Consider the following 22,939-nt stretch of genomic DNA (forward strand, 5'->3'; position numbering starts at 1 on the left):
ATCTGGAGAAGGAGACACCTATCTCCTACAAGCAGTAGCTTATGAGTGCCATGACATCTGGGCTGGGTATGCACTTAGGAGTAGCTGCTCCAGGGGAGGGGAGGCAGTGGCAGCAGTTGTACTACCAAGTCCCAGCTGCCTCTGTCTTTGCCTCCTCTTCCTCCTTTTCTAATAGGATGTATTAGGCATGAAGTGACTCCTACATAGCAGCACTTTCCCTCTGAGCCTTGGCCGAGAGCTTGAGACAGAAGGGCTTAAGTTCAGCCTGTCTCCCCCTCCCCACACATTCACTCACTCATTCACTACAGAGGAACTTCGCATGCAGGACTGCCCCCCCACCCTGCCAGACAGCGATAGTGAGGTTCCGGTTATGTATCTGCAAGTATTCCAAAATCCCACATATTCCAAAATCAAAAATACCTCTGATCCCAATCTTTTCAGACTCAACCTGTACAAGACCATAAGAATTTCTGTATTATTTGTGCTATGTTTGTACTTGTATATGTGAGATAGTTAACATCTTATCAGCAACCATAAGAACACTGCCACTTGGTTTCATTCCTCTAACAGAACAATCTTGTCAGACAAGTCCCCAGATCTCAACTAGTAAAAAGGAATGTCTTGCAACTCACCATATTTTGTTTTTTCTGCAACATCTCTAAGTGTTCAACCAATCCTTCATCAGCAACATCAAATGGTGTCTGACCCTGATGGTATGACCAAAGAAAAAACAGAAGAAGTTCAAATGAGAGCATTTCACATTATGAAAGATATATCCTTTAAGTTTATGAAATATAATTTCAAAGTTAATCTTTCCCTTTCTAGTGTTTGGAAAAACCTCAAAGGTAACTTCGTGACCTGATTAGTCTTCTTTGGAAAATGTTTAGTTCTCAATTGAGCAGTGTGTGTGTGTGTGTGTGTGTGTGTGGTGTATGTGTGTTTACAGACTGATAATTGTCGTTAGATCAACTTACTACTGGTGGAAATAAAATGATGAATTTGTATTCGTTCTGAGATAGTCCCTCCCGATTCGTCTTCTGTTCATAATCTTCTTTCACCCTCGCCTAAAAAAAATTCTGTTTCCTCCTGCTTCTTTGGATGAACTCTCTACACTTCTGAACTCTTGCAAACCTGCAACTTGTTCTCTTGATCCAATTCCTACTCGTCTTCTCATTTCCATAGCTCCCTCTTTTCTGCCCTTGCTTCTCCATATCTTCAATCTCTCTCTCTCTCTCTCTACAGGCTTCTTCCCGTCAGACTTCTCATTTCCCCAATTCTGAAAAAACCTTCTCTTGACCCCTCCTCTCTGTCTAGCTATCGTCCGATTTCTCTTCTTCCCTTTCTTTCTAAGGTTTTGGAATGGGTTGTTTATTCTCGCTGTCTTGAGTTCCTTGAAGCCAACTCTATTCTTGATCCTTTTCAGTCTGGTTTTTGCGCAAGGCATTCTAGAGAGACAGCTCTCACTAAGATCTCCAATGACCTTTTACAGGCCAAGGCTAATGGCCTTTACTCTGTTCTCATCCTTCTTGATTTGCCTGCAGCCTTTGACACCGTTGATCACTGTCTCTTAGTTGACATACTCTCTGATCTTGGGTTCTCAGACTCTGTTCTCGACTGGTTTAGATCTTATTTGTCAGACAGATCTTTTGCAGTGGTTGCAGGTGGTCAGACTTCATCTCCTGTCCCCTTATCTGTTGGAGTTCCCCAGGGCTCTGTTCTGGGTCCCCTTCTGTTTTCTCTCTACACACTGTCCTTAGGTAAACTCATTAGCTCTTTTGGTTTTTCCTACCATCTGTACGCCGATGACACCCAGTTGTATCTTTGCACCCCTGACCTTTCTCCAAGGCTTGAACAGCAAGTCTCGTCTTGCCTCACAGCTGTCTCGCAGTGGATGCGCCATCGGCGTTTGAAGCTCAACATGCCCAAGATGGAGCTTCTTGTCTTTCCTCCTAAGCCCACCCTTCAACACTCCTTTTCTGTCTCTGTGGACAACATTTATATTCAACCAGTTAAGCAAGCCCGCAGTCTTGGTTTTATCTTTGATTTTTCTCTGTCGTGTATCCCTCAGATCCAGACCACAGCCAAGGTTTGTAGATTCTTTTTATACAATATTGCCAAAATCCGACCTTATCTCTCCACCTCTACTGCCAAGATCCTGATCGATGCCCTAGTGGTCTCACGACTTGATTACTGTAACATCCTCCTGGCTGGGCTTCCTCTTTCTCACCTCCGTCCTTTAATTTCTTTCCAGCATTCAGCTGCACACATTATCACATCCACCCACCGCTCTGACCATATCTCTCCTGTGTTGGCATCCCTTCACTGGCTCCCCCTCCCTTTCCGCATTCAGTATAAGCTCCTGCTGTCAACATTTAAAGCCCTCCATGGGCTGGCCCCTCCTTACTTATCAGACTTTATTTCTCCTCATCTTCCCATTAGGGCCCTCCGTTCTGGTAGTCAAAGTCTGCTGTCCCAGCCCAGGATTTCCTCTGATTCGCCCCTTTTCACTCGCTACCCCTCACTCCTGGAACTTTCTTCCCCCACGAGCAAGAGCCATCACTTCTTTAACCAGCTTCAAAATGGAGTTGAAGACCATCCTGTTCAGGGCAGCGTTCCCAGGCATTGCATAATTGTCACTTGCTATTTGATGTTCTTTTGTTGTCTGTTTTATTGAATCATTTCCTGTATTGCTATGTATTTTATATGTATTATCCTACTAGAGAGGCCCCTTCCACCACTCCCTTTGTGTCGTGTCTTTTTAGATTGTAAGCTTGAGGGCAGGGAACCGTCCAATTAAAAAGATTGTATGTACAGCGCTGTGTAAATTTATAGCGCTTTATAAATAAAGGTTAATAATAATAATAATAATAATAATAATAATAATAATATCACACTTCAAACATAAAGACTATTTAGCCATTTAAGTTCTTTTACAAATATTTGTTAAAGCAGTAGTAACAAAAATGTTCACTACGACAGATTGAGATGATAAAACTCAATCCTTCCCCCTTTTTCTGCTAATTTCTTTTTTCCTGTTTCCACAGACTTCAACACAATTTGTTCGTTTGTAATTTGTTTTATATTTTGCTTTTCCTCCTAATGGACACCCTACGAAACTCATACCAAAAGAAATTATACACCTGTCATAAAATTAAATTAAAACTCCACAGATTTATAGTTAAAAAGATTTGTAGCAGAAGCAACTACAAAAATATTATCCTAAAAGATTAATTATAAAAGGTCTAGTAAAACAGAAATATTTAAGATAACATTAACAGGTCACGAGTTTTGGGTGGCGGGCACCTGAATCTTATTTGTAAGAGAATGCCAGTAAACTTGGAGCAATCACAGAGAGTGTCCTTCTGATACCACTGCCACCCTGTGGCCTTAGCTTGTTGATGGCACCTGGGCCAATCCTGCAGAGATTAACATGCAACATGGGATTTATCATTAGAAGTGTCACTTTAGGTATTTGGAACATAGCAATTCTGGGTTTTGTAAACCAGTATCATAACCACAAAATGTGTCTCTGGTGGCACACTAGGAACAAGAGCAAACTTCTTAAAATGAGTGACACACTCTCACCTTACTGTGTCAGACAGAACGTTAGCTACATAAATTGCAATATCAGGACTGCTTTCAAGCCAGCTCAACATGACACTCCAACTGAGAAATTATTGAACCATGGATTACCATGCTATGCTATCTCAATCTAGGAACAGCCACAGGTGGGCACAATCACTCCTTGCCAATAAGTCCATCTGTGCCATCATGGGCGGTCTGCAAAGCGCCCTCATTTGCTGTGCGGAAGAGCCTCAGCGGCCAAACTGCGCAACTCCTCCGAGCAGCAAAAAGCAGCCACAAAAAGCAGCTTCTTTTTGCGGCACGCTAATGACGCCACAAGGCGCCAATGGCACACTTGCCGTGTCATTAGCGCTCCGAGACGTGCGGACGCTAAGCATCCGCTACATCAAGATGGCGGCGCCCATGTAGAATGGGTGTCGGCATTTTGTATGTGCTCAGCGCATACTAGGGTTATGGGCATCCAGAAAGGACACCCCTTTCTAACCCTAGTATGTGCCGAGCACGTACTAGGGTGCCCGTGCGGAACGGGCCATAGTTATGTTAGAATCAAGGTGTACTACCTAATTATGCATCTGTTCCTTCAGAAAGAATGCTATCCCATCGAGAACTTTGTATCCAAGTCCTGGCTGTATGAAGCGCCTATTCAACAACCACTCAATCTTGTCAGGATTCACTCTCAGGTTTACTGGTGTTCATCCAACATATCACTGCATCCAAGCACATGCATAGTTTTCAAAGACTACATCTGTACAATACACTGAAAACCTGATCCCTCTTAATTAGAGCTTGAAAAACCAACTTTAAAACCCTTGTTATCTTGTGATCATGAGTGGAAATGATGCAGAAAAAACTTTAATGGCAGTTAAGGTCACTGGGGACTAGGCAGGAGAAATGTGTGTTCAAGAGAAAAAAGGGACTGGGGAAAGGAATTTCTTTGTGAACTTCTAGTCTTCCATCTATGGTCAGAATTTTCATGAACACAGAATTTCTATCAAATATTACAGAAAGATCCAAAAGAATCACAGGGATATGGACAGGTTGCATACCTGTAACAGTATTTCTTCGAGTGGTCATCTGCAAAAACATGCAAATGGGTTGTACTGCGCCTGCACAATGCTGTTCGGAAACTTCTAGAATCACTGGGCAAAGTAAACTTTGCAACATATAGAAACTTTTTGGCGGTAGCTCCGCCCATCCCTTATAAAGCCCCTGGCTTCCCACTCTTTCCCCAGTTCCGCAACTGACGCCGCGTAAGCGACATGAGAATGAGCCACTGAAGAGCAGGACACTAAGGGGAGGATGGGCAGGATTTGTATATATTCGCAGATGACCACTCGAAGAAACACTGTTACAGGTATGCAACCTGTCCTTCTTCTTCGTGGTCTCTGCGAATCATACAAATGGGTTGAGATTGACAAGCTTAGGGCAGCAGCGGAAGGAGTGTTGTGAAACCCAAGCAAGGTTCAAACAGTGTGTTATTTTTCACAATAAATATATTGAACCCAAGAGCTGAGTCAGTCATATTTGGTACCTCAAATAACACTTAACCTGTGCAAACGAAGGCACATATGAACACATCAGGTCAAACAAGACCTATGTAAAAACATCAGTAATGTGAACCATAGAAATGTCGTAACAAGCCAATTTCGGCCAAAACATATTTCTCAGAACATGTGAACCAAATGAAATGAACATATTTCAGAGGAACACATGGAGAGCAGTGCAATCAGTGTTACCTGAAACAAACACTGCCCTTCCAAAGGCTGCATCCCGTTAGGCTCTGGTGTCAGCCTATGGCACTTGAAGAAAGTCAAGGGCTGGGACCAAACAGCAGCTCTACAAACATCTTCCAAGGGGACCCCACTCAAGCGTGCAGCCAATGCCGCCACCGCCTTAGTGGCATGGGACCGAACCCCGGCCAGAAGAGGTCTGCCCAACAGTTCATAGCAGAGATGGATGGTACCAGCCACCCACTCAGAAACCTCTGTACAGTCACAGGTAGCCCTTTTTTTGGTTCCGAGTAGCATTGGAAAAGTCTCTCAGAACGACTCAAAACCGCAGTTCCGTCCAAGTGAAGGCTAAAGCCCTCCAAACGTCCAAGGTGTGCAAACTGCGTTCGACCTCAGAGGTCAGATTCGAGGCCAGGATAGGTAGGACAGTGTCTTGGCACATGTGAAGGACAGACACTACCTTCGGCAGAAAAGTCATGTTGGCATGGAGGACAACCTTATCCTTATGGAACCTAAGGAAGGGATGGTCCCTCCGTAAGGCACAGAGTTGCCCGCACGGCAGGCAAAAGTGATGGCCACAAGGAAGTAGTCTTCCAAGTCAAGAGTCTCAAGTCTGTTGCAGCCACGGGTCCGAAGGGCTTGGATTGCAAGCCAGACAACACAGTGTCTAGGCTCCAAGCCGGGGGCGGTGTACCGAGACCGGAAGGAACCGTGTCACAACCTTTCAGGAAACTCTTAAGAGGGTCCCTGAAAGAAGATTTACCATCAAACTGAAAAGAGAACAAATGGCAAAAAGGTAGCACTTAATGGAAATGAGGCACATGTCCGCATCCAAAATGCCATCAAGAACTCCAGCAACAATGGAGTTGTCACCAGGACTGGAGAGAGTCCTCTCTCCAAGAAGAACAATGAGAGAATCCTTCCGTTTGGAAACGCAGGACTTCTCTCTCTAAGGGGAAAGATAGAAAATTCTTCCGTTTGGAAGAGTAGGACTTCTGGGTAGCCGGTTACCGGGCAGCCAAATCACCGTCCATACCGAGGAGGGTAGCTAGGGAAGGAGCCTCAAGCTACCAACGGCAAGGTCCCGAGGTCCGGGTGTCAAACCCGGCCGCTCCGGATAATTAGGGGGTCGGGACGGGACCCGAGGCAGAGTAGGTCTCTCCTGGAGAGGTGGAGCAGGAATGGTAACCACAGGTGTCTCGGCCACCACAGGAATGATCAGGATGGCATTCGGGCGGACCGCTGTCCTCTCGGACACCACCCTGGTGATCAATGGGAATGGAGGGAAGGCATGGAACATCTCTCCTGACCTGGCGAAGCCGAACCCGTCTCCGAGGGAGTTCTCGCTGCGCGCCCAGGAGCAGAACTGGGGACAGTGGCTGTTGCGAGCAGTCGCTAGGAGGTCGATTCAGAGAGCTCCCCACTGAATGAAGAGATTGCTGACCATCTCGGAATGGAGCCTCCGCTCGTGGCAGACAGTAGGAGACATGGTGAGCTGGTCTGCCAACTCATTCTCCTCCCCTGGCAGGTGGATCGCTTGGGGGAGAATGTGTCTTGGAATGTACTAGTCCCAGATCCTGAGAGTCCAGTAAGGTTCGGGATCTGGTGCCACCTTGTTTGTTCAGGTAGTACACAGTAGTACTGACTGTCAACAGTTGGGCTACCTCGTTGCAGAGGCTGGATTTGAACGCTCACAAGGCCTCATCGATAAGAAACATCTCAAGAGTGTTGATGTAGGGAGACCGTTCGCCTGGGGACCACTTGTCCTTGACTACTACCCCAGGCATGTGGGCACCCCAACCCTCCAGGGAAACGCCCATGATAGGGTTAGTTGGGGCTGAGGCGGCAAAAAAGGCATGTCAACATAGACGTTGCGGGAGTCGAGTCCCCCTGAAGGGAGCGGGAGACTGGCATTGGAATGGTGAGCCACATGGAAGGCTGGTCCTCCATGGTGACCAACACTGACAGGAACCATGACTGGGGCGGTAGGAACCGAAGCCTCGCCCACGGTATGACAAACGTTGTGGAAACCATATGTCCCAGGGACACTTGAACAACTGTCGCCCTCACCCATCTGTGTGCTAGGCAGGACCTGACGTAGGCACAGAGACAGGAAATGGTCCGGAGGGAGATAGGCGCCGCAATCTTTGGAAGCAAGGATGGTGCCTATGAGTCTGATTTGTGAAAAACCCTTGGAGCTGTGGAGAGGCCAAAGAAAAGGACATTGTAGTGGTACATGTCGGAACTGATGGCAAGGGCAAGGGATCTCCGGTGACTCTCTTGGATCTCCACATGAAAAAATAAGCGACCTTAAAGTCGATGGTAGAGGACCCGAGTCCCTGATGTGGCAAGGGGAGGATGGAAACAAGGGTTACCATACGGAACTGATGGTACAGCAAGAAGGCATTGAGGGAATTCCACCTTTAAATCTGGTACCGCAAAGCATCTGGGGAAGAACATACAGGGGCCTCATCAGAATCAATAGGCGAGATAGTGCTGTGAGATAACAGAACGCGTACTTTGTCGAGAAGGTGTCTGAGGGGGTGGTGTAAACGACAGCTTCCGTTGGTGAGAGCTCTTGGAATTCGAGAGCAACCCCAGCAGACTATGTGTAGACCCCACGAGTCGGAGGTGACAGAGGCCCAGGTGTTATAGAAGGGCCTAAGTCTATCCAGGAGGGTGGAGGGAGGAAGGATGAAGCACACAAGAAGCCTACAGGATCTCTTCTTGCCCTGGTGGGTATCCTGTCGGTGATCTTTCCGGTACCGAGCAGGGGACTGGCGACGGCCAGAAGAAGAGGAAGACTGTGAAAAGCAGCACTGCCTCTGGGTGTCTTGCCGCTGTAAGGGTGGTCTTGTTGGAAAGATCTCTGCCCTTGGTTCTGACAGTGCCGTAGGCGCTTCTTGGACAGGGTTTGGAAGGAAGAGGACATACTGGGATTCCTTCACGCCGCCTTTATTCGGTAAATGTAGCGCCATATCCTCAATGGCTGCCTAAGTGTTCGGATTTGGGTCCGATGCGCGGAGTCAGGCATGCCTCCAAAGGGCCACTGAAGCCAGGCATTGTGGGCTGAAGTGATGGGGCATCCCCCGGTGGAGCGGGCCTCATCCCTGATCTCAGCTCTTAGAGGACCCAGTCAAGGAAGCAGGAGCGCCCCACGGGCGCATTGTACTGTTATCCAGAGACAGTAGGAAGGGAATAGAGGGAGAGTCCTCTTCTCAACAGGGTCCTTGACCTCTTCCTCCACATCGGACAGCTGCGAGTCCAAGGCATTGGCCATCAAGATGACGCACTTGGAGAGATGGAGCTCCCGAGGAGACTGAGGAGCAGAAGCCTCATCTGAAGCATAGATGCCATGGGAGCCATACAAGTCATCTGACTCGGAATCGGAGTCGGTAACGGCGGTTGCCTGAACCGGAGGGCAGCGAGGTTAACGTATCAGCCCTACGTGGGACTCGGATCCACGACCCTGAGATAAAGAGTCTCATGCTCTACAGAAGGAGCTAACTGGCTTCCATTTGCAGTCAGGACAGGAGGAAATGGCTTGGAAATCCAAACAGGCACCCTGCCTGCTGGCTTGGAGGTTTGGAGGCGGTGGCAGGCATTGGAGGAACCCCCGACTTGATGACATCTGATTAAAGGCAACGTCCTTGATGACAGCAACGAAGTACCTGTCCGTCTCGCTGTCATAGAACGGGTCCAAATTCTCCCGGTGATGCACCTGGGCTGAGTGGAAGATAATCTGAAAGAGGCGTCGGGAAGAGACGATGAGGAGGCCGAGTGGTAGAATCGACATTGTCGTCCTAGTGCATGAACTGCAGTGTAGCTGGCACCGAAGAGGCTGGAACCGAGGCCGGTACCGAAGCCGTCTTAGGGGAACCCAGGGCGGATGGCGCCAACTCGACTGTGGCAGGGGCCAAAGGAGAGGCCTGCTCTTTGGGAGGCAGAAGAGAGTCTGAAGCGTCCCGACAATTCTCCTTATGGGAGCTGACAGAGGACTTGGAATGGGCTCTATTTTGGTCGTGTTCAGAAACCTCGTCGAAACCGAAGGCTCGGCGGGTCAGTGTCTCCTCTTGGGGGCCTTGCTCTCGGGAGCTTGCCTCCTGTACCGAGACCCTCTTCGAGTTCGAGTCCTTATGCTTAGCCTTGTCCTCTTGGGGGACGACGGCGTCGAGCTCAGACCCTCGGTCCCACTTAGTTTTCAGGGGACGCATACAGGGTTTGTCGGTGGAACTGGGCTTGGTCGCGGGGCCACGGGCCATGGTGGCACTTGGCCCGGTGGTGGGGGTCTGGGCCATCGGACCAGCTGCTGCTGGTGCCGCATCCGGAGCAGCTTGAGTCCATATGATTTGCCTTGTCCTTCTCGAAGGACGTCAGCTTCAAGCTCGGACCCTCGGTCCCGGTAGCTGCCGGTAGCACTGGGCTCAGTCGCGGGCCACGGTGGCACTTGGCCCGGTGGTGGCACTTAGCCCAGTCGAGGTGCTCTGGGCCACAAAACCAGCCGCCACTGGTGCCAAGTCTGTGGCAGCTCGAGTCCTCATGTTTAGTCTTGTCCCTCTTGGAGGACGTCGGCTTCGAGCTCTGACCCTTGGTCCCTGTAGTTCTTGGGGGACACTTACAGGGTTTGTTGGTGGCACTGGGCTCATCATAGCCACAGGCCACATTGTCGGTAGCACTGGGCTCATGGCAGCCGCGGGCCACATTGTCGTCAGCGCTGGATCGGTCACAGAGCCAAGGGCCACGGTGGTACTTGGCCAGGTGGTGGCACCTGGCACGGTCGTGCTCTGGGTCACAAATCCCGTCACTGTTGATGCAGGGTCAGGGACCCAGTCGAGGGGCTCTGGGCCACAAATCCCGTCGCTGTTGACGCAGAGTCAGGGGCCCGGTCGTGGGGCTCTGCGGTCGTGGGGCTCCGGGCCACAAATGCAGTCGCTGTTGACGCAGAGTCAGGGGGGCCGGTCGCCAGAAAACCCGTCGCTGTTGAAGCAGAGTCAGAGGCCACTGTGTCCGAAGTGGAATGGGCTTAAGGATTCCCCTGGTAGATGGCCGCTGTCAGGGGGGACTCATGGTTTTCCAAGCCTGCGGGGTCATCAATGGACGGGCATCTTTCTCCCACAGACGTCCTTTTGAAGGGCACAGAAAAACCAAAGCAAAGGCAAACAGCCAAATGGTCAACCATAGACGGGGGGGTGGGGTGAGGGGACAAAAAACAGTCCAATTTCAAAAACCAGTGATATAATGCAAAATGAGCACAAAGTGAAATTCCCAAAGCAGCTAACGCGGCAGAAAAAAGGAACTGGGGAAAGAGCGGAAAACCAGGGGCTTTAAAAGGGATGGGCGGAGCTACCGGCAAAAAGTTTCTATATGTTGCAAAGTTTACTTTGCCCAGTGATTCTAGAAGTTTCTGAACAGCACTGCGCAGGCGCAGTACAACCCATTTGTATGATTCGCAGAGACCACGAAGAAGAAAATTATGTCTACCAATTATTACATGAAGACATAGGCCCCATACAGACTGCCAAAATAAAGCTGCTTTGGGCCACTTTGCAGGTATGCTGTTTAAATGACACACACATCTTAAGAGCCCAGAAGCTGCGCCAAAGCTGTGCTCCCATCCTTAGGACTGGATTGTGGCTTTGGCGTGGCTTCCAGACTCTTAGGGTGCATGCATCATTTAAACAGCATACCTTGAAGCAGCTTTATTTTGGCCTGTCTGTATGGGGCCATAGTCAGTCAAGTCAATACAAAGCCTCCATGTGACCCCCCAAGTCAGATGTCAGTGTGGTACATATCCAAAAAAAAATTATCTCAAGCATATGCTAGAAAAAATGCTCTGTCTTCCACAGAACCTGGAATTCTCATCCAGAAGTGCTCCTAAAAATGGAAAGATATAAATTGGGTAGTGAACCTCTGAGAAGAAGGCTGTACTACTCTTTGCTTTACTGTAAGAGGACATAATTAAGCCAATGAAGTGTCCAGTTTCCCTAAGCATACATGACCAGCCAAAATTAGTCTATTTGTAGTTGTGGACTATCTATTTCCCAAGCAAAACCTCTCATAACTGGAAAATAAACCTAGAGACCAGCACTTCAATTAATTAATTTTTAATTAACAGGCCACAAGTCAAAATAACATCTGCAAATTAAAGAGCAAGTTCAGTGCAACATGCTGCAATCTAAACCTCACTGTTTTACCCAAAACTCAGATGACTAAGTGCTCCTTATAAAATACCTTTTTAAAAAGAAAAAGGCGCTCCTTATACACACAGTTGGCCCTCCATATCCATGGATGTTTTATCCACATTCAACCATCCACAGCTTGAAAATATTTTAAAAATATATAAATTTCAAAAAGCAAACCTTGATTTTTCCATTTTATATAAGAGACACCATTTTACAGTACTAAGCCACTGTATTTAATGGGACTTGAGCATCTACAGATTTTGGTATCCACAGGGGAGTCCTGAAACAAAACCACAGTGGATTCCAAGGGCCCACTGTAATAAGAAAATATAAAAGAAATAACAGGGACTATGATTTACTAAGACCAGCTCAAAGTATACACTATTATAATTTTCATCTGTGACTAGACCACTTTCATACCTTCAAGTTGTTAGTAGACCAAGAAACTTTTTTGTTAGAAAGTGTAGGGGTAAACAGTGTTCTCGCTTACATTTTTGGCCTTAAGTGATCTTTTATAGTGAAAACAGAAGTAGACTTAATAATGCAAACTCCCATTTTCAACAACACTTGTTTCAAAAACATTTCAACTGCTCTGCTGTTACAGTAAGTAAAAAAAAAAAAAGCATAATGAAGCCTTCCTGGCTACTGAATAAAGCTGAGCTGTTGGCAAGAATCAGATATATGCAATTATATAGCACTTTGGCTTGACAAGAAACATAGTCAGAATTTCTAAATGGAAGCTGTCCATCAAAGAATTGGGAGAGTTCCTTGTTTGTGTGTGTGTTTCTGATACCATGTTGTTAATCTAAGGCCCACTAACCAGCTTGTTCCTGACGTCCATGTCACAGAGTGCTTCAGCCAGGATAGAGCAAGCTTCCTTTACTCCCCAATGTGCAGCAGCATGGAGTGGTGTCCAGCCATCATTATCCTGGACATTCACATCAAACCCAGCTTGGATCAAGAGCCTGAGGAAAACAAGTGAGCGAAAAATGGCAGCAATTCAATGTTGTAAGCTAACAGCCACCATAAGCAGCCACTTTGTGAAAGAAAAAAAAAACATACCCAGCTCATGGAAGTGAAACGGTGTCAGATTTAAGACAAAAGTTTGAAAAAATCTACATCATACAAGTGGGAATAGTGACTGGATCCTTGAAAAGCAAAGCACTGGAGATATCTGAGTCAGAAAGCACAGATTATAGTCTAACAAACCATTACACAGAAGGACATCTATGAAGAAAAAGCAGAAGCTGTGGCATTAACCTCTCAGCAAATAACTGATTAAACCAACACTACAGAATGTAAGATTTAGCCTTATGCTCTAGATTCCTCTGCCTAGAAATGTTGGGAACTAAACCTGAGAACTTTACTTGTTTTGCTCCAAAGTTCCTCTCACTGGACATAAAAACTGCAATATTAACTGATGCTGTTTAATTTTTTTAATTCCTCCTCACTTCACCCACCTCTCTTCATTGTACTAGGATGGCACTTCTTTTTTCTTCAACATGTTCTATACATTTGAATTAGAGGGAGGTGTCCTAATCCTTCTATAACACTTTTAGAGACAGGACAAGAGGACTACATGAGCAAACACTGAGTTATGCTCTAAATGGCAATTAAGGCTGCTTCCCTACTGTGATCCAACCAGGGACTATCAGTCCTACAGCATCTCCACTTACATGTTACTGCACTTATGGAGAAAGTACACTGTTCATTTACCTCCCCATCCTCATTTTGGAGAAAAAATTAAACCTCAGTAAATGCTTGGGATACATTTCAAAATAGGAAAATAAAAGACAAAAATTGCTCAAAAATTAGCTAAAATTAGAAAGCAGTTTTGTTGTTTTTCATGAATAACGTTGCTTCTTGCTTTCAGCTTAAGACTGAAGTTCCAATGCTATACAGATTTACACATTGGAAAGTCCCTCTGAGTATGAATTCAGTAAACAGGACTGCAGTAAAAATCAACTGTAAACTGAATATAAATCATATTGCTATCAATGGGAACCAAGTGAAGTTGTGGATGTCCTGATAATTTTAATGGAACCGAAGTTTAACCAAGTTCTTCTGGATCCAACCTATTTTTTTCAATGGAAATCCACTGTAGTATAGTGGTTAAATTGCTGAATTGGGACCTGGGAATTCCATGGCAAAGTACCCACTCAGTCATGAAACTTACTGGGTATCCCTGGGCCAGTCTCTACTTTTAGTCGAACTTAACTCACAGGATCATTATGGGTATAAAATGGGAAAGAAAAAAGTACTGTATGTTGTCTTGAGTATACTGGCAAAAGGGCAGTGCACAGATATGAAACTACAATGAGATTTGCTTTAACATCATAACTTCATATATTAGCATATAATCTCTTAATAAAAAAAATCTCTAACTATGATACACAATACTCTAGATTCAAAAGATACTGGGATCTTTCAATTTCATTTTCACTGGAAGCCTGCTGGAACCATAAAGGCCTCAAGATACCATTCAAACCTAAAATACAATTAACAACAATAAAACTTACAGCAGTGATTCCCAAAGTGGGTGGTACTCCACTGCCTGGGAGCAGTGGAAAGATATGGGGGATGGCAGTGAGGGAAATTGGGGGCAGCAGGGGCCTTTGGTGAAAGTACTGGTCACAAGACAAACAAGGGGAACTAGCAGTATATAGGACCATGAGGGTTGCATGGAAGTTTTTTCAGTGTGACTTAAAACATCTGCAGAGCCTTGCTGATCACTTTGTGTAGTGATATCTCCCACTCTTTGCCTGCTCACATGAACTCACTCTCTTAGCCATGTCTTTTGCTAGTAGTGGTGGTGGTTGGGAAATTATTGCAAGGTTTGGGATCAGGGCATCACTTCTGTGGCTCAGAATGGCACCATTTTGGGACAGACTGAATGCCTGGAACAAGTAATTAGAGGACCTGCAAAGGGGAAGAAGCAGCAGCAAAAAGGAACTTTCAAATTTGGGATCCTTCTTAAGCTCAGTGAGCTTTGCTGGAATTTAGTTGGCAGGCTAGAGCAGCGCCTTCTGCCCAAACACACACACTCTTTAGCTCTACTTTCCTTAGAGAAATTAAAGCATAATGTGAGCTTTCAATATGCGTAGACTGCTTCTTCCAGAAAGGAGGGGGGGGCGGTCATCAAGGCTACCTTGCTCAAAGGGCACTATAGCCTTACCTGATGGCATTAAAAGAGAGAAATAAAGTGTCATTACAAAGCCTGAACAGCACTTCTTGAAAGTCCCAACCAAAATTCTGTAGGAACTCAATTAGTACAGCACCAATTATAAGAAAAGGGAGAGGCTCAAGAAAACAACAAAAAGGAATCAATACCTCATGACCTCATAGTAGCCCTTAGCTGCAGCAACATGGAGAGCAGTAGCACCAGTTCGGGGCTGTCTTCTATCTTCAATTTTCCCTCTGTTTAGCCATTGCCGTGCATCTTGCAGCATTTGTTGCTCTTCTGCTTTTCTGGTCTGATCAAGATCCACCCCTGGAGAAAAAGAAAAGAAAAAACCCAACAACTTCAAGGCAGGACAGGACAAAAAAGATACAGAAAACAAAAATGAAGATCATTCCATGTGAACAACAACAACAAAAAAGCCTCAGTGATTAGCATCCAGATGACCTTTAAAAAACCAAACAAATCTTGTGTTTTGAAAATACAGTCTTTCCCCCAGAGACAAATGGAGCCCTGGTGGCGCAGTGGTTAAATGCCTGTACTTCAGCCATTCACTCAAAACCACAAGGTTGCGAGTTCAAGACCAGCAAAAGGGCCCAAGCTCGACTCAGGCTTGCATCCTTCCGAGGTCGCTAAAATGAGTACCCAGACTGTTGGGGGCAAATTAGCTTACTTGCTAATTAGCTTACTTGCTGTTCACCGCTATGATCTTTGGAATAGCGGTATATAAATAAAACAAATTATTATTATTATTATTATTATGAATTTATAATGTCATTCAATTACACTAAATAGTGATATATGTTAAACTATATACAGTATTGTCAACGTAGTTATATTCTTGACAGATAAGGCTACATAAGCAGTCTGCCCCTGTTCACACCAAAACAGTTGTCCAGCTGAATCACTCCCATGTACACATGCATAGAGCCAAAGTGATGTAGTATTCTGAGAACTGGACTATGACTCTGGAGATCAGGGTCAGAATCTCTACCCAGACATGGAAACCCACTGAGTGGCATTGGGCGAGCCATATCCTCAGCCTCAGAGGAAGACAAACGTGACCCCCCTCTGAACAAATCTTGTGAAGAAAACCCCTTGATAGGTTCCTCTTATGGTCACCATAAGTCAAAAGAAACTTGAAGGCACAAAACAACAACCTGAAGGTACACAACACAGGACTGCAACTTTATCTGGCTGATTACTTTGATTACAAAAATTAAAGATGAGAGCAGGGGAAGAACAGCATTACTCTTCAATGCTGATAGCACACATTCACAAGGAATATCTGTAATAAATTAAATCAATGGCAGTAACTTCAAGTGAAATATATCTGGTAGAACTCCCAGTACACCAGAACTCAAAGGTTTCCTTAACCAGAAAATTAGCATTGTTTTTTAACATGCACAAGACCATAACAACCTTGCCAGTCAAACTACAGTCTATCTACATCCACAGTGGCAAGTGAGATATTTCTAGCTGAGATGTTTCCAGAAAGCTTTCAATCAAAGCATGAAGGCAAGACGCCTCCAATCAACAAATTTCTTTGTGCAGCCTATTACTAACCAAAAAATCAGTTTCCCTGCCTCCTAAGTTTATTCAGGAGCCTTTAGTGAGGGAATCTGTGCCAAGATAATTGCAAGTCCAAGTATATGTTATCTATCCAAGTCTATGTTATCCATCCGAGTATATGTTATCTTTATGTATATTTCTGACATTCACAAAGATACTAAAAGGTTGAAGATGCAGAACTGCCTACAGCAGAAACAGCTGATTCTCCCTGAACAAGTTTTGTTCTTAAAGAGAGAGTACTGTATTTTCTGGCATATAAGACTACTTTTTAACCCAGGAAAATCTTCTCAAAAGTCGGGGGTCGTTTTATATGCTGGGTGTTGTATTATAGGGCGGGTGCTGAAACTTCCGAGCCGAACTGGAGAATCTGTGGTCACTGCATATGGTGGGGGGAACTCAAAAACGGCTGTGGCCGCATCCCCACCATATGCAGCGACCGTATGAAAGCAGCAAGAGCGGCACTGTACAAGTACAGTAGAAGAAAATCCACTCACCAGGATTTGTGGAAAGAAGTGACTTAACGCAATCCCATTGATGAGGTGAGGGGGCACGTCATGGGGAAGGTGTAAGTGAAGGGAGGAGCAAGCTGCAAGCATCTGGGACACCCGGGGTATGGAAAAAAGAGCTGTGTTTGTGCTACTGGTCTGATAGTCTTGGAGACAGGGAGGGCTGGGCAGGCAAGGAGAGCTGACCAATCTAAGCAGGCTTTGTATACAACGGCCTGTTACAGACAGCCAAAATAAAACTGCTTCGAGTCACAGTGAAGGTATGGTGTTTCAATGATGTATGCGTCCTAAGAGTCCAGAAGTTGCACCAAGGCCACGCTCCAGACTGGAGCGTGGCTTTGGTGTGGCTTCTGGACTCTTAGGACGCATGCATCATTGAAACACCATACCTCCAAAGTGACTCGAAGCAGCTTTATTTTGGCTGTCTGTAACAGGCCAACATGTTTTCCTGCTACATACCTGCATGTCATACACATTTGAAGTAAAATTACCATATTGAAATCAAATCTGAGGTTTTTTTAATTTTTATTTGGTGTGTGTTGGAAGAGGGGTAGTCTTATACGGTGAGTATATCCCAAACTCTATATTTTAACTGGAAAGGTTGGGAGGTCATCTTATACGCCCAGTTGTCTTATACACTGGAAAATACGGCACATAAACCCAGGCTTTCTTACACTTAGCGCATGCCTTTAGACAATAAGCCCAAATATAATAAAGAAGAATGTTTGAAGTAAAAAAATATAAAATGTAAAGTAATGTGTATGCTACTTTTTAAAAAAAACAAAACAGGAGTTTATGAATTACAGGACATCCATAACAAAAAGTAGTTAGCAATCCCTCTGTACCTTTCAAAGAGTATGCATGACTAGGTTACAAACCTTAGCTTTCTCCAGCTCTAGAAAAAAATGTCTTATGAACAGCTCTTCCAAGAAAGTATGTGGGAACAAAGCCAAAACAGAATGAGACAAGGTGTCTAAGCAATCATCCAGTTTGGTTTGTTTATTTGAAGTGTAATGCAGTTGTGGCAAGCTGCAAATTGCACTGGAGTACTTTATGCATCTGGAAAAACACATCCTGATTCAACGCCCATCCTCTGATAGTGGTGTCGTTAGTGGGGTGTGGACCACACCGGGTGACACCCTAAAGGGGGGGGGTGACACCACTGCTCCTCAAAGACCTACCTTTTGGCAGAAACAGCCTGTGGCATTCATCTGCTCCCCTTTAAAATGCTTTAAGAGATGGTGGGAGTGGGTGAAGCTCAGTGGGAGGTGATAGGAGAGGTCCTAGAATTTTTTTAAACTAAAATTTCAAATTTCAAAATTTTAATTTTATTTTTAATTTTTTAAAAAATATTATTTAAAAGTTTTCTTTAAAAACATCATATTTTAACCAACTCTTCACTATGTATATGCTAATACATTTAGGTTGTGTTTATGATATTGTAATTTGAATGTATAATTTTAATTGTGATTTACAAGTAACATTAGTGCAAAAAGGTATTACTAAGGATTCTGTATGGGGTAATATGGGAGGAAGTCAATAGGGGAGGGGGTGAAACCATGAGTTGCCGCACCGGGTGACACCAACCCCAGCTACCCCACTGCTCTCAGATAGATTTTGTGCCTGCTTAAACAGTCTGCCTATATGTTCAACGAAGCTTTCAAATACACCACTGTTAGTGACTTTGCTGATTTCTCTGCCCATTGGAAAATTTGTTGAACTCTTTGATTAACAGTATTGATCACAACTCCCTTGGTTTTTGATATATGAATTTACAGTCATGCTGTCTGTGTGAATCAGTAGATCCTATCTCTGTATTATCCTTGGGAACCCCAGCAGTGCAAATGTCACTGCTTTCACTTCCAAGTAGGTTTGCCATAACCCTCCTGGCAGCGGGACATTCCCAGTTTTTCACCACTAGGGGGTGTCCCTGCACGGTTTCCTCCTTGACTCCTGGCCTGTTGCCAATCTGGTGACTTTCACACCAAAATGGGTACTTTTCAGAGCCTTTGGTGTGATTTTGGTGGTTGGTTTTAATGGTAATTTTGAGAGTTGAAATAAGTTCCAATTATTTTTATTCAATTAGGGCTACGTTTTATTGCCATCTTAACATTACAGGGACTTTTCAGGGATTTTGACTGAATATTTGGTGAGATGGGGGGGATTTGGTGAGTTTTGGCCAAACGTTTGGGGAATTATCTTCGAGGCTTGTTGGCAACAATTGTTGCCAGACTCAGGAAGAGGAGCTCCTCCTCTATTTGGTCCCAGCAAGGCAGCAGGGGGGAGAGGGCCATTTCCTTTGGCACCGAGGCGAGGATGATGAGGAGGAGGAGGAAGAGGAGGAGGAGGTGCGTGGCCATTTTCAATATTTATTTTGCCCCTCTGTATTTTTTCTAACATTGACTGCCCTGGCTCAGTGCTCTGGAATTCTGGTGTCTGTGAGGCATTTGGCCTTCTCTGTCAGAGCACTCTGGTGCCACAAGAAACTACAATTCCCAGGATTCCATAGCACTGAGCCCTGGCAGTCCAAGCAGTGTGTTTTGGACACAGATATCCTCCTTTTGTGAGTTAATGAATGAATCCAGTCCCTAGCCTTTCTATCTCTCTCACACACTGCAGGAGTAATAACCCACTTTGAGACTGCTTTAACTCAATGGTAGGGAATCCTGGGAATGCTAGTGTTTGGGAGACATTGAGACTTCTCTGTCAGAGGCTCTGAGGCCACAATAGACTACAATTCCCAGGATTCCCCAGCACTGAGCAGTCTCAAACGGGACCATTTCCTCAGTGTGGATGCACCTGGTGAGGCATTCTGGGCACTGCAGTTCAACTACGTTTGGAGAGTTATGGGACTCCCTGTCAGAGATAGCTCTGGGGCCACAGTGTACTACAATTCCCAGCATTCCTCAGCACTAACCCAGGTCAGTTAAGCCACTCTCGAACTGGATTCTTTCCCCAGTCTGGATGCAGCTTTGGTGAGGAACTCTGGGCATTTCAGTCCAGCTATGTTTTATTTCTGCAGTGTATTTTGGACCAGAGACAAGGTGACCAGGCATCCTCCTCCTTTTCCAGGACATGTCCTCTTCTGTCAAATTTCAAAATGTCCTCCATTTTGATCATGCCTAAGAAACATGCATTTATATTAACATTTTTAAAAAATCATCATTTTTTTTGCGTGTCCTCCATTTATTAAAACTGTGTCCTACATTTGAAAATGTTGTCCTACATTTGTCCCGGTTTGGAGGTCTTGACTTATGGCAACCCTACTTCCAAGCAATTTATGTGGTGACTCTGCTCTTTCTTTGACTATTCTCCTTGTAACAAATTAACCCTGCAGTGAGCTGAGAGCATTATGCACATTATCATAATCACTTTGTTCTGTGAATGGCACTCCTCTGTACAAGTGCTTGTCCTGAATCTACCATCTTATGTTTCAATTCTTGTGGAAGACTTATTCCGTAATGTCTTTTCTAACTTATAGCTAACTGATGTGAAACCAGTAATTGTTGCAGATTCCTGGTGTGAAATCTTGCCCAAAGAACAAGCTGAATTGTCAAAACTAGGAGAACTAAAATTCTGACTAGATAAAATAGATCATCTGTGTTTAATAACAATAGCTTCCTGACTTCTTGTTTTAGCTTTGCTTTTCACGCTTGAGAGTGATAAATACAACCTCTAACTGTGGTTACCTCTGCTCCTAAATGAATTAGGATCATCACTGGCTCCAAGTGACTCTTTCTGAAATTTATTAAAAACATGTGTTTTTGTAAAATGTCCATTTTTTTCTACATTCTGTTTCATCTGGTCTCTACTCTCCACTTTCAGTAAAATATCATTCAATTAAGGATAAAGTTGAATTCCTTTTTATTTCAGATGTGCAATCAATGGAATTAACACTTTTGTGAAAACTCTAGGAGCCCAGGCCAGATCAGACAGGAATGTCCTGAACTGACAGTGTTCATTACCAATAATGGAACTTCAAATACCTCCTGCATATTGGATGCATCAGAATGTGAAAATATGCTTCTTCCAAACCTACTGAAATTAGTCAACCTTTCTCTTGTAAACTGACCTTGATTCCATGAAGTGTCTCCATTTTGACTTCTGGTATCTTTTATTTTAGATATAAAACAGGCCTGTGAGATTCATTGGATTTTGGCACCATAAACAACATTAAATAATCACCTTTGAATTTCTGCCATTCTGGAATCTTTTCTATGGCCCAAATGTGCAAAAGGTGTTTGATTTTCCTGCAGACTTTATCTTGTTTTAATTTATTACTTGCTACTGGTGATGGAAGACGGCTGCTTTTTGGTTTTCTTGAAAATATAAATGTTGTAAACCTGAGTGACTACTTGGTTTGCCCATTCATCTAATGTACTTGCTGCTCATAACCATCCAAAAAGCAGCAACCCTTCCCACACCAGAACCTCCTTGCTGTCAATATTTTTTGGTGACCATCCCTGATGGAGTGATCTCCTCCACTTTTGTTTGTCAATATCCTTATACTATATACTGATTTCTAGACCCATTCCACTGGAATCTCCCATTCCTGAAATTTATTTGTCTACACATACCTTGAAAAAAGAGCAAAGTAGAAAGGAAAGAAGAATTGGTATTTCAGAAAAAAAAGTCTTTATGCTGTTGTTTTTCTTTTGCGCCATGGTCATTACACGTTTCTTATACTTGGCCACTGCTAATAGTTTTACCAAAGCTTCAATACAAATCAGAAACTCTCCTCTGAATGGCATATAAACTAGATTAGCAGGTGTAGGATTTGCTTCCCAGTAGTGCAATCATAAGGATCTTTGAGCTACTGTAATAGCTGGAATTATGCATTATGCAACTGTGTTATGTCCAACAACCACTATATACTGTAAAATGTTCTGAATCCTTCTGTAGGATTTTGTATAAACCATATATAGTTTATACTCATACACTAACAACCTTGGTGTCAAATACATCCATGACCCACAGAATCACAGCCCTGGCAAATACAGATGTTACAGTGGACACTCTAACAGCCAGCTCTGCAGCTTCATGTGTCTTTTAAAGAGCTTCATCAACCCTTTTTATATAGCTATATCCTTTGGCTGTAACCTAATAATCTTTTTGAACAATGTGGTGCTTCCCACTCTAAATCCAACAGTTCCTTAAATATATATGATAATGGAATTTCTTTCTCTTTTGAGGAAGGCTTCTTTAAAACTGAAGTCAACCTGAGTTCTTTGTTTCCTTCTTTATTTTACAATGTCTCTACATTTTGATATAAGGCTAAACTCTAAGACCATTTTTACTCTTGAAATAACTAACCACAAATAATCTGTTGGAAACATTTTCTTTTCCTCCCTCATTTCCAGAAAAATCATCACTATCAGAGCTCCTTGCTGCAATCTGTTCTAATTCCTTCTCTCCAATATCTTCTCCCAACTCTGTTTCTGAATCTGAATATCCCTATATCCAAACATCCAGATTTCCTTCTGCTTTTCTTCTCTCTAGTTTGTTACTCACAACTCTCTACTCTTGCCCTACCACTATTCCTCTCCCTGTTTGTCATGAATTTCCCTTTCAGGTGCCCATGATGTGCTGGAACTACTTTCTCTGATTCCTTGTTGTCATTTTCCATTAAATTCATTAATATTTAGAAATGATCCACTTTTGCATTTATTAAATTTTATAATTCATTAACTGGCCAATTCATTTTTAACAACTCATTTCCTTGAAATAAATTCATCAAATTTATCTGATTAAACCATTTCATTAAATTTGCATTCATTTAACACATAACATTGCTGCCTGAAGTACTTCTTAAATCATGTGTTTACACTTCATTTTGATTTTTAAATAAGAAATTGATTTCTTTGTTTACTGTATCTTTGATCATATCCTGTAAAATAGCAGTCTGGAGATCTCCACCCCCGGTGCATTAATTAACATTGCTTCTTAAAACTTTCTGAGTGAAAGCTGCATATTCTAGCTGCTTGGATACTGTGTTTCCTCTTTTCTATACAGCTGAGGCTTGTTCTCTCTCTCCAAGATGTCAATTACCTCCTGTGGCTGCACAACTGCTTGTTTAGTCTGCTGTATTTGCTTATTGGCCATACACCTCTCAGCTCCACCCCACCAGGCTGGAACTTACAAATCCAACATGGCAGCCCAAAGCAATTCAGTGAGTTCTCTCTGTCA

At 44.1% G+C, this 22,939-nt stretch overlaps 1 protein-coding gene across 16 annotated transcripts in view; it reads right to left on the minus strand.

Moving 5' to 3' along the window:
• The window catches only part of PPP1R12B (protein phosphatase 1 regulatory subunit 12B), a 183,312-nt gene that overhangs the window by 114,945 nt on the left and 45,428 nt on the right, over positions 1–22,939 (minus strand). For all 16 annotated transcript variants that reach the window (XR_016280405.1, XR_016280404.1, XM_089514315.1 and 13 more), the window contains 3 exons: positions 14,828–14,987; positions 12,318–12,462; positions 633–707 (listed from right to left, as the gene is read on the minus strand). Coding sequence is in view for 14 of the 16 variants with exons in the window: in XM_089514315.1 (XP_089370441.1) it covers positions 633–707; positions 12,318–12,462; positions 14,828–14,987 (380 nt within the window). In the remaining 2 variants the exon portion in view is untranslated. The remainder of the gene's footprint in view (positions 1–632; positions 708–12,317; positions 12,463–14,827; positions 14,988–22,939) is intronic.

This window comes from Sceloporus occidentalis, unplaced genomic scaffold (genome assembly GCF_023333645.1).
Source record: "Sceloporus occidentalis isolate IW3139 unplaced genomic scaffold, rSceOcc1.0.p SCAF_3, whole genome shotgun sequence".
NCBI classification, from domain to species: Eukaryota; Metazoa; Chordata; class Lepidosauria; order Squamata; family Phrynosomatidae; genus Sceloporus; species Sceloporus occidentalis.